The sequence below is a fragment of the Abrus precatorius genome, unplaced genomic scaffold (assembly GCF_003935025.1).
Source record: "Abrus precatorius isolate BTA unplaced genomic scaffold, Abrus_2018 Scaffold7, whole genome shotgun sequence".
Classification (NCBI taxonomy): domain Eukaryota; kingdom Viridiplantae; phylum Streptophyta; class Magnoliopsida; order Fabales; family Fabaceae; genus Abrus; species Abrus precatorius.
In genome coordinates, this window is record NW_020874417.1 from 10423870 (window position 1) to 10438274 (window position 14405).

Consider the following 14405-nt stretch of genomic DNA (forward strand, 5'->3'; position numbering starts at 1 on the left):
TTACAATGGTAGATAATATAAAGTAAATAGATAAATTAAGTATATTAAACAAATTTATTTGAATAATAAATTATTCAAAACAAATATTAATTAAAATTATTTCAACTAATACATGCTTAATTTTCTTTAATTATTAGATAAAAATATTTATATTTATTATTGTTTTAAATCAATTACTGATGACAAAATAATTAATTTGCTATATAATTTATAACATTTTGTACAATCAATTTAATTAAGTAAACAATTTAACTTTTATGTAACCAGTTCAATATTTATTTCTAAATCAAACAAATAAAGAGTTTCATGGCCAAACAATTAAATATAAGTAAATTCTGTGATATCCATAAAAAAATTTTAGAATATTGTACATGAAAAATTTTAACTAATAATATTTAGACACGTATTTAAATAATAAATTTATTTAATAATAAATTATTATATTTGTTATATTTAAATAAATTAAAAATTATTTAAGTTAAAATTAAATAAATTAAAATTTAAAAATAAAATAATATTATATTAATATATTTTTTATATTTTTAATTTTATTATTATTAATATTTAATTATTAAATTAATATATTGTTTATAATTCTTTTCATTTATGATAAATAAAAATTACTTAAATATAAATTACATTTTATTTGAAACTAAAAATTTAAAAAAAATAAAAAAAATAAGATAAGAAATTTAATATACAATATATATATATATATATAATAAAATGATATAATAAATAATATAAATAATATAATTTTAAATAAATTATATCTAATAATATTTTTTAACTTGTCACGTTTCTTTTTTTATTAATATAAATATTTTGGATATAATATCTATAAAAAAAATTTAAGATACCACAGCACATACCAATATATAATTTTGTATTTATTTTATAATCCTTTAAATATTTTACAAACGTTAACCTAAAAAGTTTTGATCAAATATTTTTTTACATATTTTAATAATATTTTTTTATAAATACATTAAGTAACATATATTTAGTAAATGTAATTTTAACTATATTAAATATTAATATTCTTCTACATAATAAACTAATCAATAGAAAAAATAATAAATAATATAGCTTATCTCATAAATGAGTTATAGTTCTCAAAACCAGAAAGAATCTTAAATGCATATTTAAGATTGATTCACCTTTAAGTATTTATAAATTTGAAATTATGTGTAAAACTATACATTAAAAACATTAAAAGTTTAACATAATATATATATATATATATATATATATAAATTTTTAACACTAGTGTAATATCTATATCTTATATATTTTTATGAGTAAAAATTTTTGTATTTTTATTTTTATTTTATGACAGACAAATTTTTAAACATCTTTATCTACACCTTATTTTTATTTTTATATTTATAACTAATTTTTTTTCTTTTGAAAAACATATTGAACTTATTAAGGTCTTTAAAATTGACTTACAAGTATAAAATTTATTAAAAATGATATTTTGGTTAACAAAACTTTAATGAAAAACTTAAAATAAATTAAATTTTGAGGCATTTAAATATTTTAAGGAATGAAGTTATAATATTTTAAAATAGAAAAAAGACAGTGTAATATATGTATTCTTTAAAGGAAGAAAAGAGTAAGTTAGTCTTTAAATAATTTAATTTATTTTAATTAATTTTATATAATAAAAGCGAGTCTATTATTTGTAAAATAAAATATTAATGAAGTTCTTCTCTTTCCTAAGTTGTCATATAAATATTTTGAAATTAAATGAATTAAAAATGACATGTAAATTATATGGCTTCACTTTTTACTTTAATTTCGATCTAAATTTAAGAGATTAAAGTTGTTATTTTAATTTTTTTATTTTATATAAATTTTTATATTTTTTGTAAATATTTATTTTTATATTTATAAAAAATTTATTTTTTTAATTTAAATTTTATTTTCAAGATTCTTATCTCATAAATTTATGATTTTTAATATATATTAATTATTGATATATAATTATTATTTTACACTATACAATAAAAATATTATTTTAAATTATTTAATTCTATTAAATCTTTATTATTTTGATATATACTATTTATAGTTATAAAGTTAAGTTAAAATAATATTTTAAAAATTATATTTTTTAAAATAATTTTATCATATATAAAATTATTTACAAAATATAAATTTTTTTACTTTAATTATCAAATTATATATATATATATATTTTTTTTTTTTTATTTAAAAAAAATAAAATAAAATACTATTGCATTGTATCCGCCACTAAGCTAGATAATTGAATGCCCAACATTATGTTTAAGAACTTAAAAAAAAAAAATTATGTTAAATTTGGATGCAAATATTTTCTTTCACCAGACTTTATGAATTTTTATTTTAAATATGTATGCACAAAACATCTATAATTAGAATATTGGTCCTTGAAAAATCTAAACTAACAGGTGACAAAAAAAAATATCTTTATATTAAAATGCTCTAAATTTTCTAAAATTAAAAACATGCTATCATGATACTAAAAATGAATTAACAATTTAACATGTGACTTTCCTTAGATAATTTTATCAAAACAAATAGAAATATTGTAACTTACACGTCTTAAAGAGTCGAGAGATAGAGGAAGATTTTTTAGAGTTTTTTTTCTTAGAAAAGGAAAGCTTCAAATTTAGTTTTGATAAAAGAATTTGTAACATCATATTTTTTACTAATTATTTATTGAACTCAGAAAATTTTATTTGACGTTATAAAATTTTCTAAGAATGATTTTAAATGGAAATTACTTTTTGCATTATTTTTTTTTACTTTTTGCATCATTTTTATTTTTTAAGTAACTTTTTCGTCAAAATTGTCTACTATAATAAGAAAAACAAAGTTTTATTTATTTTTAGCATAATACACCCTTACATAATCTATTAAAATAAAAGCATTTCTACTTCAAACATCTGATTTATTCTTCTTATTATAAAAGCGGCTTCAGTTACACATTTGACAATTTTATTTTCATTATTAACTTTATTCTATTACATAAACCAATTGATAATAATATTTCTTTAAGGTTAGAATATTGAAAGAATAAAATCATTGTCTTCTTCAATAAATTATAGAGTTTGACTCATAATTGCGTTGTATAATGAACTTGAAATTGTTCATGTGCTTTCAAAAGTTTGGATAAGCAAACTCTAATATGAAGTCAATAAATTTAAAAGAACTCCAATATCACATTCATTATTTTTATTTAATTCGCCATTTTTACATCTATTTAGAAAATCCAATGGCGAAATTCTTTGGTTTCATTAACCTGTTGGCTTAACAACAAAAATAATTTCATTTAAGTTATCATTTACCTATTGCTTGTTGAAAGATGTAAAACTACTATAATTTTTATCGCTGGCCAAAAAGAATGTGATTTTGAGTATTAATGAAAATGACAACAAAGGCATTTTCTAATGTTACAAATCTGAGACCTTACACTTTTATCTACCAAATTTATTTAATATCCCAAAAGATCGCGTTTACATTATCTTCATGCTAGTGCATTTATAAAAGGAATTACAAATTATTCACTAGGAAGGGCACAAATAGGTACTTTATTGATATGTAAGAACACCAAACCAGTGAAGTTTATTACATCAACCAAACTACACCAAAAGCTAGATCACTTTTTATCTCAAGATGACTAATTCATGCACTTAAATTTATGGAGGTGGGAACCACTGCATTTTTTTCATATGTATTTTATTTAAAGGACCATTAGTTATAGTTGATCTTGAGCATGTCAATGAAATTCTTCCCTTCAGCAATGTCATTGGATGCCAGAAAGTTAAGAAAATCTCTGAAGCTGCTTTCCCTATAGTTCTTAGGATGCTTATCATCCACAAGCTCTTTAGCTGTCTCCATTTTATCATCCATCCCCAAACTGAACAAACTAGTAATTGAGATCCTGGTCCTGTCCTTGTTAAGGGTTGCTCTGTGCACAATACTCTTGTACAAACCATTGCTCAATACCTCAAAATGGTCACCAACATGCACTTGAAGGGCACCAGCAACGTGTGGCACTACTTTCCATGTACCATCCTCCAAATCCATTATCTCAAGCCCAGGGCAATTTTGGTGCAAAATGGTTAGGCAACTATAGTCAGAATGTGGTGGTAAACCAAGCGCAATCTCTGGCTCAGGGCAGGGTGGGTAGCAATTCACTGCCATGACTTGCATCCCATCTTCAATCTTTGTGGTTAGAAGTGTAGGATCTAATTCCAGACTCTCAATGAGTGCTGTCATCACCTCTAAGCCCACTTTCTTCACTTCTTCACAATATCTTCCCATTTTTCCCCTGTAAATTTTGAAGGGTAAAATTTAACTTCTCTGTTAGTGTAAAACTTTTTACATTATCATTCAATGTATTATCATATTGTTAAAAGAGTTTAATTACAACACCACAATTACTTGAGGCGTTAAACCCTTTTTGAAAATATAATAATGCATGTTTGATTGATAATGTAAAAAAATTTTACACTCAGAAATCACTAGTTAAAATTCAGTAAAGTACATCAATTTTCCAAATGAATGAATAGTGAACAATGAAATATTGTTAGGTATGTGACATGGAATTCACGAGCTTCGAATATAAAATTTGATGGTTGTAGGTATCCATACCTTTAGGATTAACTCGAGTAATTCATGGAAGTTTTTCTAACCAGAACAAAGAGTAAGGAAAAGCTTTCCAAAATATATAGAAAAATGTCTTACATTAGTTGTCTTATGCAGACAATTGCCTCCTTAATATTTGTTTTGACTATGTATATTTTCAATGTCTATGAATCAAATGTTAAAGCTTATCCTCAGTGTCCAGAAAAGACCAACAGATGAGTTAATGACATATATAACACAACAAAAGATTTGTCACAGCATTCAAAGACTTCAGATTATACGGCAACGTGGCCAACATCCCATTAAGGTTGGAAATTGAGTTCAAACTTTCAAGTGGAATAAATAATATAAAATAATGATTGTAAATAAAACAGGTATGACTATGAAAAGTGTCTAATAAATTAAGAAACATACTTCCTCCTGTATTTTACAATTATGAAAGGAATCATGAGTTTAATATCAAAATTTTGCTTGAACTAAATATTTCAGTTGCATGATCATTGTTGTTTGAAAATTGGATTGATGTGGTTTCCAAGGATTGTGGAAAGCTCCCTACATACCACTTACAAAGTTATTGAAGTGTTTGTTTCTCTATATGAAGCCAACATATATATAGGTCAACCAATCTATTCTTCAAAGTTTAATTTGTTAAAAATGCAAAATAATATAACTTTTGCACTCCAATTTCGCTGTGAATTATCTTACTCAACTAGTTTGACATAAAAAAAATGAAAAAACCTGTACTCGGGTGGATTTTCTGGCCACATGTGAATCCAATCCTTCAAAGGGTAAGCATAGTGTTTGAGAAAAACCCTCCAAAACTGGACCTTATCAATTCCATCTCTTAAGCTCGTCCCATACCTCACTGGCTTGTGCACATCATTTGACAACAACTTCACCTTCTCCTTTGTCGGCAAATCAAAGAATTTGGAAGCCACGGATATGGCCTCATTAAGCACTGATTCGTTCACTCCATGGTTCACAACCTGAAAGTTTCCAGGTTCCAACATGGGGCGAAAGCATATATAGTCGATTGTTCTATATACGATAATAGCTATAAATATCATCCAAATAAAAGGACAACTAGAACTTCGCTACATATATAACATGTTTGAGACTTTATTGACCAACCTAGTATTATATAATAGAAAACCCATTTCAAGTCATTTTCATAAAATTTAGGAAACAATGAAATACTAATTGTAAAATAAAAATTGTATTTTGCTTGTTTGTAATACTAATTGTAAAAGAAAACGTTTTAGATTAAAAGGTAATTACAATTTTAACTTTTTAAAAAAGCTACTTATATCCATTAAAAAAACCCTGAAATAAAAAACTTACTTGAAAGAAACCCAAACGACGACAAGCATCTCTAATTTGTTGAATAGCACGAGACCTTGTTGCTAAGCCATTCTTAAGCGCAGCCACGTCAATAACAGCAACATTAGCATATTCTTTGGGTGCTAAGTTAGACCTATGCAAGGTTGGAATCACATATTGTTGAGGGACACAAGAGAGATCCTTCTCTTGAGCACTTTCTAAGGTGGAGAATGAGCTTGTGCTCTCATCACGCCCCATTTTCATTGTTACCTTTATGTTGAAAGACCAAAATATATTACAATGAGTCGCTACAGCATATAGCATTTTATAGCTCGAGTTGAAGCCAAGACTTGGTGACTAAGTTAGTTCATGCCTTGAATTGAGACCCATACAAATTGGTATAATGAAGAGCAATGTGTTCGAGAATGCAAGGCACAGCTTTCATTTTTGATTTACCATTAAGAATCTGAACTTGGTCTAGTTTCGTGAATAAGATTAATTAGAACAATTTAAAACTAGATAGCATTCACGTTCAGCCAATTTTGCTGTTGTGTTGTATTCCCCTTTTTATATTAAGTGTATCCAACTATAAGGGGACAAAACGGCTCTAATGAGCAAGAGACAAAATGCTTATATGCACCAAATTAAATAATATTTGAGCCATTTATGCATGCAAAACGGGCCTGAATCAAGTGACATCAAGGAATTTAATGTCATATGTAGTTATGAAATGTTCCAAATGTGATGATGTTTGAATCGTAACACCGTTAAACAGTGTTCATGCTTATCCACAGATGTTTTTCTTTTTCTGCGTCTAGATAGTCCACCTCACTTCCAATTGTTTTTCTTTCGCAATAAAATCTTTTTAATTTCAGTTTAAAAATTAAATATTTGAAAAAATATCTTATTTTCTCCTTGAACAATAATGAGTTAAGAAAAATTTGTATTATATGGAAAGAATAGTGAAATTTGACCCAGATGAGGTCATGTTGTATTTTTCATTTGAGTTTATCTCTCTTTTGTCATTATTTATTTATCTGTGTTGCTCTCTTCCTTTAGTCCAATTTTGCACATTTTTCTTAAAACGGACTTTAAGCTTTTCACATTTTCAAAATTTATATTTTCTTGAAGAATAAAATTATTTCTTTTTTAAATTTATTTTTCTAAACTAAGGTATTTTTTAAATTAGAATTAATCATTCTAAAAACTTTTAACAGAACTGCATGATTTTGAATCTCTCGTTGCACCTCAAACATGTGTGAGAACCCTGTCAAGCTCAAAATAAAGTCTTTTTTAATTTAGGCTTTAATTATAAAACAATAAAAATCTCTTTTTTTGTGTAAATATTTTCTTAGCTAATTTTGAATTTAAAAATACCAAAAATTAATTTTAAAACTTTTTATTTTCTGAAATTAAAAGTGAAAAATGTTTTTTAATAATTTTTTACCTAATTTGAAATAAAAATATATATATATTTCAAAATGATTTTTTTAAAATCCCTTTCTTTTACCCCAAAATAAAAAAAGAAAACAATAATTCATATAAATAATTTATTTATTTAATCCAAACTTAAATTAACAAAAAGGAATTTAAAAAGAATCTTAGAGAAACTAAATTCTCATAAATCATCATGTACTTTAAATAAAAAAAATGAAAAAATACAAATTATTCTTTTTTTAGTGAAATATTTTTTGAAAGCTAAATTAATTTTATACAATTATAGATATTAATCCATTCTGATTTAGGTTTAATATCGATAAAAGCAAAACATCAATGAGAATTCAGTATATTTTCTCTTATTCAAATTTTGAAAAAGTTCTTTCCACATTCATTCCTTTTTATTTATATAATTTTTAGAGAACAGTACGCAACAAAGGGTGCAAATATGGATGCAGTTCACTCCGCCAAGCGAACCTGTAGTTGAATATGCACCTCTTCTCAGCGTCTTTGGCATAGGCCTTATCCAACACCTCAGAGAAACTTCATTGTTTTCTTCATTCTCTCCGAACCAAAAGCTAAAGAATTTCAAATTTTGATAACTTAACAATTTCATGTTCTCTTTCTTTGTCCCTCACATTGTGAAAGGAAAACGTGAAATTTTATTTTATTTTTTTACTATCCTTTCTCGTCACATTAGCCTTCATTTTTTAAAAGGTTAAATTATACATTTCATCCCTATACTTATACAAACTTACAAAACAGTCCCTCACCTGAAAAAAGTTACACTTAATTTCTATATACATGTAAAAAGTTACAAAATAATTTATGTCTCCCTTTCCTGTCTTCGCAGCATTAGAAGAAATATAACGTGGAGAATGTGGAGGACATGGAGGATTTACAACTTTGACTCAGCTTTAGGAATCCTAATTTCTTAGTTGCATCACCAGTTCATGGCAACTTATGCTTTTGAATGGATGATGGAAAACAAAGGAAGTGCTGTGAGTTGTAGCCGATGAGGGAAAATGGTAACGTATTGTAAATGTGAAGGTAGAGTAAAAATGTACACATACAAAATTACACAAAACTATAGAGGCATATTTTTAGGTGTCTAAACTATAAGGTATGTTTGCCTTGTTGATTTATGATTTTTTATTTTGAGTTGTTTGATACAAAAAGTGTTGTGGGTTTTTTCGATGGATGGACCAACTATATCTAAACAAGACACACAACTGAGACAAGAAGTAAAGAGTTATAGAAAATTTGAAAAAAAGAATTTGAGTTTTGAAGTTGTTGTTATGTTGTTCATGAAGATTGTTTTCGTTTCTTGTAATTTTTGATATAATGGTAGTAATATATTATGTAAAATTTGTAAACTAAATTTCACATATTTGGAGAAAATTGTTTTAGGAACCAATTGAGGGATGTTTGTCATTGTAATGGGAAATAGGTTTGGAAAATAAGTCTCAATGTCTAATATATCTTCAATCTACACTTTAATGAATGACATATCTTATTTTGTTAATGTATTGATTTATGAGTTATTTTATTTTAATGTTCATATTTAAATGTAGCATTTGAATAATGACTTAACGAGCTGTAAAAATAAAACAGTCCATAATTAGTTAATGAATAAAAGGAGACAAAAACACACATGTCAAATTAAAGTGGTTCAAACTAACATTATTTAAAATATAGGCATATAGGCCAATATGCAAGTACTTCTTTTTGCAAAACAAGTCAAAATAACAAAAATCAAAAGGTAGATTCAGTTCCTAAACTTCAAGTTTACTTCTCTCCTTCAAAAGGTGGTTTATTTTTCACAACTTGAGTAATAACATTCTACAATTGTTGTACAATTATGGCTAACTTTCCTTTCCACTTTTCCATGGTCCATTTGATTTGTAATTTAGGTCTGACAATTTTTTTTATAGCCTCAGCAAGTTTCTTCTTCAATCATGAAATGGTAGATGCGATCAACCTTGGTGCAATGGTACAAGGTTGTTCAGAAGGAACAAAAATTATAGTGTCATCGCAAAAGTAGAAAAAAGGGCTTTTTACATTGGTTTAAAAAGGCATTTTACGTCAGTTTCGCATCTACATCGGTTGTTAATAATCAATGTAAAATGTGTTAATTTCTTGTAATTGATATAAAAAGTGTATTTTTTACATCGATTATATACGCTCTTTATATCAGTTGTTCATAATAATCGATGTAGAAAATGTTCTTCATGTTCATGTTTGTCTTCTCAATGATGTTGATTTTTTGTCTCTGACAGTTTTAACGTTTGCATTTTTAATATTATCAATATATATTTGTCGTGTTCATCTTGTTCATTGTATTCGTCATTGTTCATCTTTGTTTGTATCTGTAACATAAAGAATATGTAGTGTTCATCAAATTGTTTAATGAAGAAGCAAATACAAAAAATGAAGCAAAATAAAACCATTGATATACCTGAAAAACTATTGTCAAGTTCGTTGTCCATGCATGTTCCTAATTAATAGAAACTTCAAAAACTTTAGAAAAGTCTTTGCACGTCTCCAATTTATGCTATTTCATTGGTGCATATTTGAAAATTTTAAATTTGAATTGGTTCTACACCAGTTCCTAGAAATAATAATGTAGAAAGAATATTTTACATTGTTTGTTTATTGAATCATGTAAAAAAATTTATAATTTTAAAAAGTTTAAAAGGCTATAACTTTCAATACAAAACTTTGATTTTTACTTATACACCTATTTTTGGGAAATGATAAAATAAAAAATAAAAAATTAGAAAAAAGAGAAAAAAAATATTAAAATTTTGAAAAATAGGTGGTCACAACCCCTTTAAGAAGTGGACAGATCTCAAAAAGTTATATAAAATTGACATAGAATTTGCATAAGTCAAAATCATTTACTAAAAATTATGCCTATTCAAAGTTTACAGTTATAAACATGAAAAATTGTAGTACTTTTTACATCATTATAAAAATAATTGATATAGAAAAGTTTACATAAATTTTAAAAATAATATCGTGTCTTTTTTTACCTTGGTTATTTTTAAAACTTAGTTAGAAATTGCTTTTTACATCACTTCCTTTGACAACTGACTTAGAATTTGTATAAATTTCAAAAATACTATCGCATCTTCTTCTAATTTAAGATTTTATTTATTTTAAAATTTAATTTACTTAATATAATATTATATTATAAGTTTTATATAAATTTATTTAATATAATATTACAAATTTTAAATTTTGATAAAAATTTAATATTTTTAAAGTTAACTTATTTTAACTTATTTAATTAATTAAATTTTTTAAAAATTTTAAATTAAACTTATTATTTAAACAAGTGAAACTAAACTAAGTTAAACCATACGGCTAGCCTTCCTATTAAGGAGGACAAAAAAGCATTAGAGAGAAAATTATAAAAAACATTAGAAGCAAACAAAATCATTATAATAAAATTATTAAAAATAAAATTAAATATTAAAAAATAATAAAATTTTAAAATAAGTTTTTAATATTTATTTGTAATAAAGTAATTAAAACACAACTACACTCTGATTTTTTATTTCTTTATTTTTTTGGTTTTTTCTCTCTCAGCTCTGACATAGAAGCACATTCCCTCACAACACTTGCTCACGGACGATACCCACAGAAGGGGCTAGAAAAGAAAAGGACTTGAAGATTCTTTTGCAAAGGGTATACAAGGCACACGAGATACCAACTCTTAATCAATTAAAACTATGTAGGAGTTGTAATTAAAACTCAACACATTTTATTATTTTTCTTGTAACCTCCTCTTTCTCCCAATTAACTGTAATGTTTTGCCCATGCCTTGTTTTGTTTGTTTCAACTGAAAACAAAACAAAGAAAGTATGTTTCTTTTGCGGTTAGGTGCAACGAACCTATTGTCTCATTAAGGACAGAATGTAGGGTCTATGGACGGGTACACTTCAAAAACAATATAAAAAAAATAAAAATACTGAAATGGACTTTTGCTATAAATATTTATCAAATTGAACCTTTTTATTGTTGAAGTACAGAATTTGTGTCCTCAGGAACCGAATTCTGATATTTTATTTTATGTGTTTGAGATAAATTTGTTGATGAAATTCGATTTTAGGAAACTGAATTTTAGAAAGAATTTTAATTTTTTTCATTTTAGTTTTTTGTTTTTATATAATAAAAAAATATTATGTAGTATTTTATGTTTATATAATTATATATTGTCAAATTTAATAATAAAAATATTGTTTTAAATAATAAAACAAATTTTATTATTTGAATTATATTTTTATTTTTATATTATGTGAAAATGTATATTTATATTATGTTAATTTGTATGAAATAATAATTATATATTTATATTATGTGAAATAATAAAGAATATTATATTGAATATATATTTAAATTTTAAAAAAATATTTGTATATCAAATTAATAAAAATAATAAAGAATATTTGGGTATATATTTATTTGAATATGTAAATGATAAAATATTTTTGAATCAGTATTTTATTAAATTAAAAAAATTTGTAAATAAGATGAATAAAAATAATAAAAAATATGATGTAGAAATTTAAAAGTATATTTAAAAGAAATTATAATTCATTAAATATTTAATAATAAAAATAACACATAACACAATATTGATAACAACATTCAATAGTGATTTTCAGTATCATTATCTCCGTAATGATGTCCAGTTCCACAACGAAGACGACGTCTGTTACATGTTGGGTTTCATCGTTGTGTTTGATGTTGTAGAAATTCAAGATGAACTTGTGGAGGATTATCAAGTTCTAGTTGTTGGAATGTAGCTGAAGAATTACCAGGTTCATTAGAAAAATATGGTTGGTAAAGAGACTACATGTAACTTTGTACTGAAGATGGAGTTGTAAAATCAACTCCAAATAAGTTTGTAAAAAAATCCTCTAAAGTTGTTGCAAACGAATGTCTTGTGTCCATTATGTTTGCATGTGGTGTGATATCTAGTGGAGGAATTAATGCAGTCTTGTGATACAAACGGTATGAAAGTTGTACCAGTGGCAAATGTTGTGGTAGTGTTTAGCGGTTGGTGGCTCCTCCTTGGATCTTGTAGTAGTGGTGGCACAGATTGAAAATAGATAGAATTGGCAATGTACCATTCCATGTAATCTTGTGTGTGACACAATGGGCCTGACATTAGATGACCCTTTAATGTCGTTAATGTCGGGTCACGTCTATTGTTCCACACATCAATCCATCGAGCATGTGTTATGATCCAATTTTCATCCTATTTTCCTCTCATGTCAATTATGCGGAGATCATGCAAATTATTGGGTGGACAAGGGACTTCTTGTAAGAGCTGAAACTGTAATTTCACTCTATCTGATTAGTGCCATTTAACAATTGCAAAAAAAGTCCACATTTAGACATCTCTGTAAGCTTTCATAGGCATTGATGTTTGTAATTCTTGATATGATACCCATAAAAACTACAAATAAAATTAACTTTGTTAAATAAGATAATATATAAAATAAAATAAAATAAGAAAAAATTAAAATTTTATTTATGAAGATTTACCTGATTAGGTTGAATATGGTCAAACATTGATCTGTACCTTACGACATCATTATGAGATTTATTCTGAAAGTTGAGGACTCTACCCTCGCTCCATCTGCACACTAGAGGGTATGTTGGTGGATTATTGGAAATTGGTGCAATATATGGCATGCGATACCATGCTTAGGATATTAACAGTGATGCACAACCACCTATTATTTTGCTCCTGACTTCTGTGGCCTTGCACATTTTCCTGTACAACATAGCTAAACAAGCAGACTCCCAACTATATCTTCTAGTTCTTCTAAGATTAGTTAATAAAGATAAATACATAGATAAATTTTGTTGCCGGTTTTGTCAGGCATCAAAACACCTCCAATCAAACCCAATATATATGCTCTAACATAAGTGTGAACCTATTGCTCAGATAGTTCATCTGGTAATGGCAACATATTGTCTCTCGGCCACTTTAACTTCACCATAGAGCCAATAAGTGTCTCTCCCTTGACTGGCACGATACCGAGATATAAGTCACACATATCCTCCCAGTCAAACATTGTTGGAGCAATGACTGGTAATCCATCAATACTTAGCCCCAGTTGAAGTGTAACATACTCCAGGGTTATGGTGCACTCCCCTGTTGGAAAATGGAACGTGTGAGTTTCAAGTATCTACCTCTCGACCAAAGTTGTTATCAATGCATGATCCACCTTAAGATGCCTTAGCTTTGCCACTCTAGCAAAACCAAGTTCTTCAAGTAAAGGAACATTTAAAGGATTGAGTTCTGGCATTGAATGACAGAAAGATGAAATCATGTTCTCAGTTTCCTGCAGTTATTAACAAATTAATAACATGATACGTAGATCTTGAAAATCATATTTATTAAAACTTATCGTTCTCCCAATGAAGGCAGACCTGTGTTCGTTTTGCTTCCACAACAACATTTTTAATAATGGGATTGAAGAACTTTTGAAACCTTTGAAGAAACGCATAACAAAGATGGATGCAGGTTTGAATGAAAACATATAGCCTTGATGAACATATTTATAAATAAACTTTGGTATGAGAGAGGTGCATGTGTGGTGTCATGGAGAAGTCACCACCACTCGTAAAACATTTTTGGCAGAGGAAAGAGTCATTACTTGGGATGAGAGAAAGCTTGTGCATGTGGTGTCATTGAGAGGTCACTCTCACTCGTAAAATGTGGTGAAACTTTGAATGAGAGAAAATCCAATGATACCATTATAAATAGTTATGTAGATTATTCATTTTCTTCATTCACTCTTCTAATCTTGTTGCTTGTTCTTGTGAACCTACTCCTTCTAAGTTTGTTCATCTTTCACTTGGTTCAATCTTGAAATGTCTTCAATCTATGTTATTGTTTACTCTGATGGTACCATTAACCAATGTCCTAATGAAGGAGTCACGTTCACTTCACCATCAGCCAAATTGGTACATCTAAAGAGAGGAGT

General features: G+C 26.5%; 1 protein-coding gene across 1 annotated transcript; it reads right to left on the reverse strand.

Annotated features, from left to right (window-relative positions):
* Positions 1–3741: 3741 nt before the first annotated feature.
* LOC113871459 (flavanone 3-dioxygenase 3) lies at positions 3742–6216 on the reverse strand. Its single transcript, XM_027508555.1, has 3 exons — positions 5980–6216; positions 5377–5624; positions 3742–4321 (listed from the first exon to the last, which is right to left on the reverse strand). The coding sequence occupies exons 1-3, from the start codon at positions 6214–6216 to the stop codon at positions 3742–3744; spliced, it is 1065 nt and encodes a 354-aa protein (XP_027364356.1).
* Between the last annotated feature and the right edge of the window lie 8189 nt (positions 6217–14405).

Excerpts from the sequence above, each read along its gene's own strand:
- LOC113871459 (XM_027508555.1), bottom strand. The coding sequence starts at position 6,216 with ATGGGGCGTGATGAGAGCACAAGCTCATTCTCCACCTTAGAAAGTGCT. Across the intron at positions 5,625-5,979 it reads GTCGTTTGGGTTTCTTTCAA|GTTGTGAACCATGGAGTGAA; the intron begins GTAAGTTTTTTA and ends GGAAACTTTCAG. Across the intron at positions 4,322-5,376 it reads GAAAATCCACCCGAGTACAG|GGGAAAAATGGGAAGATATT; the intron begins GTTTTTTCATTT and ends CAAAATTTACAG.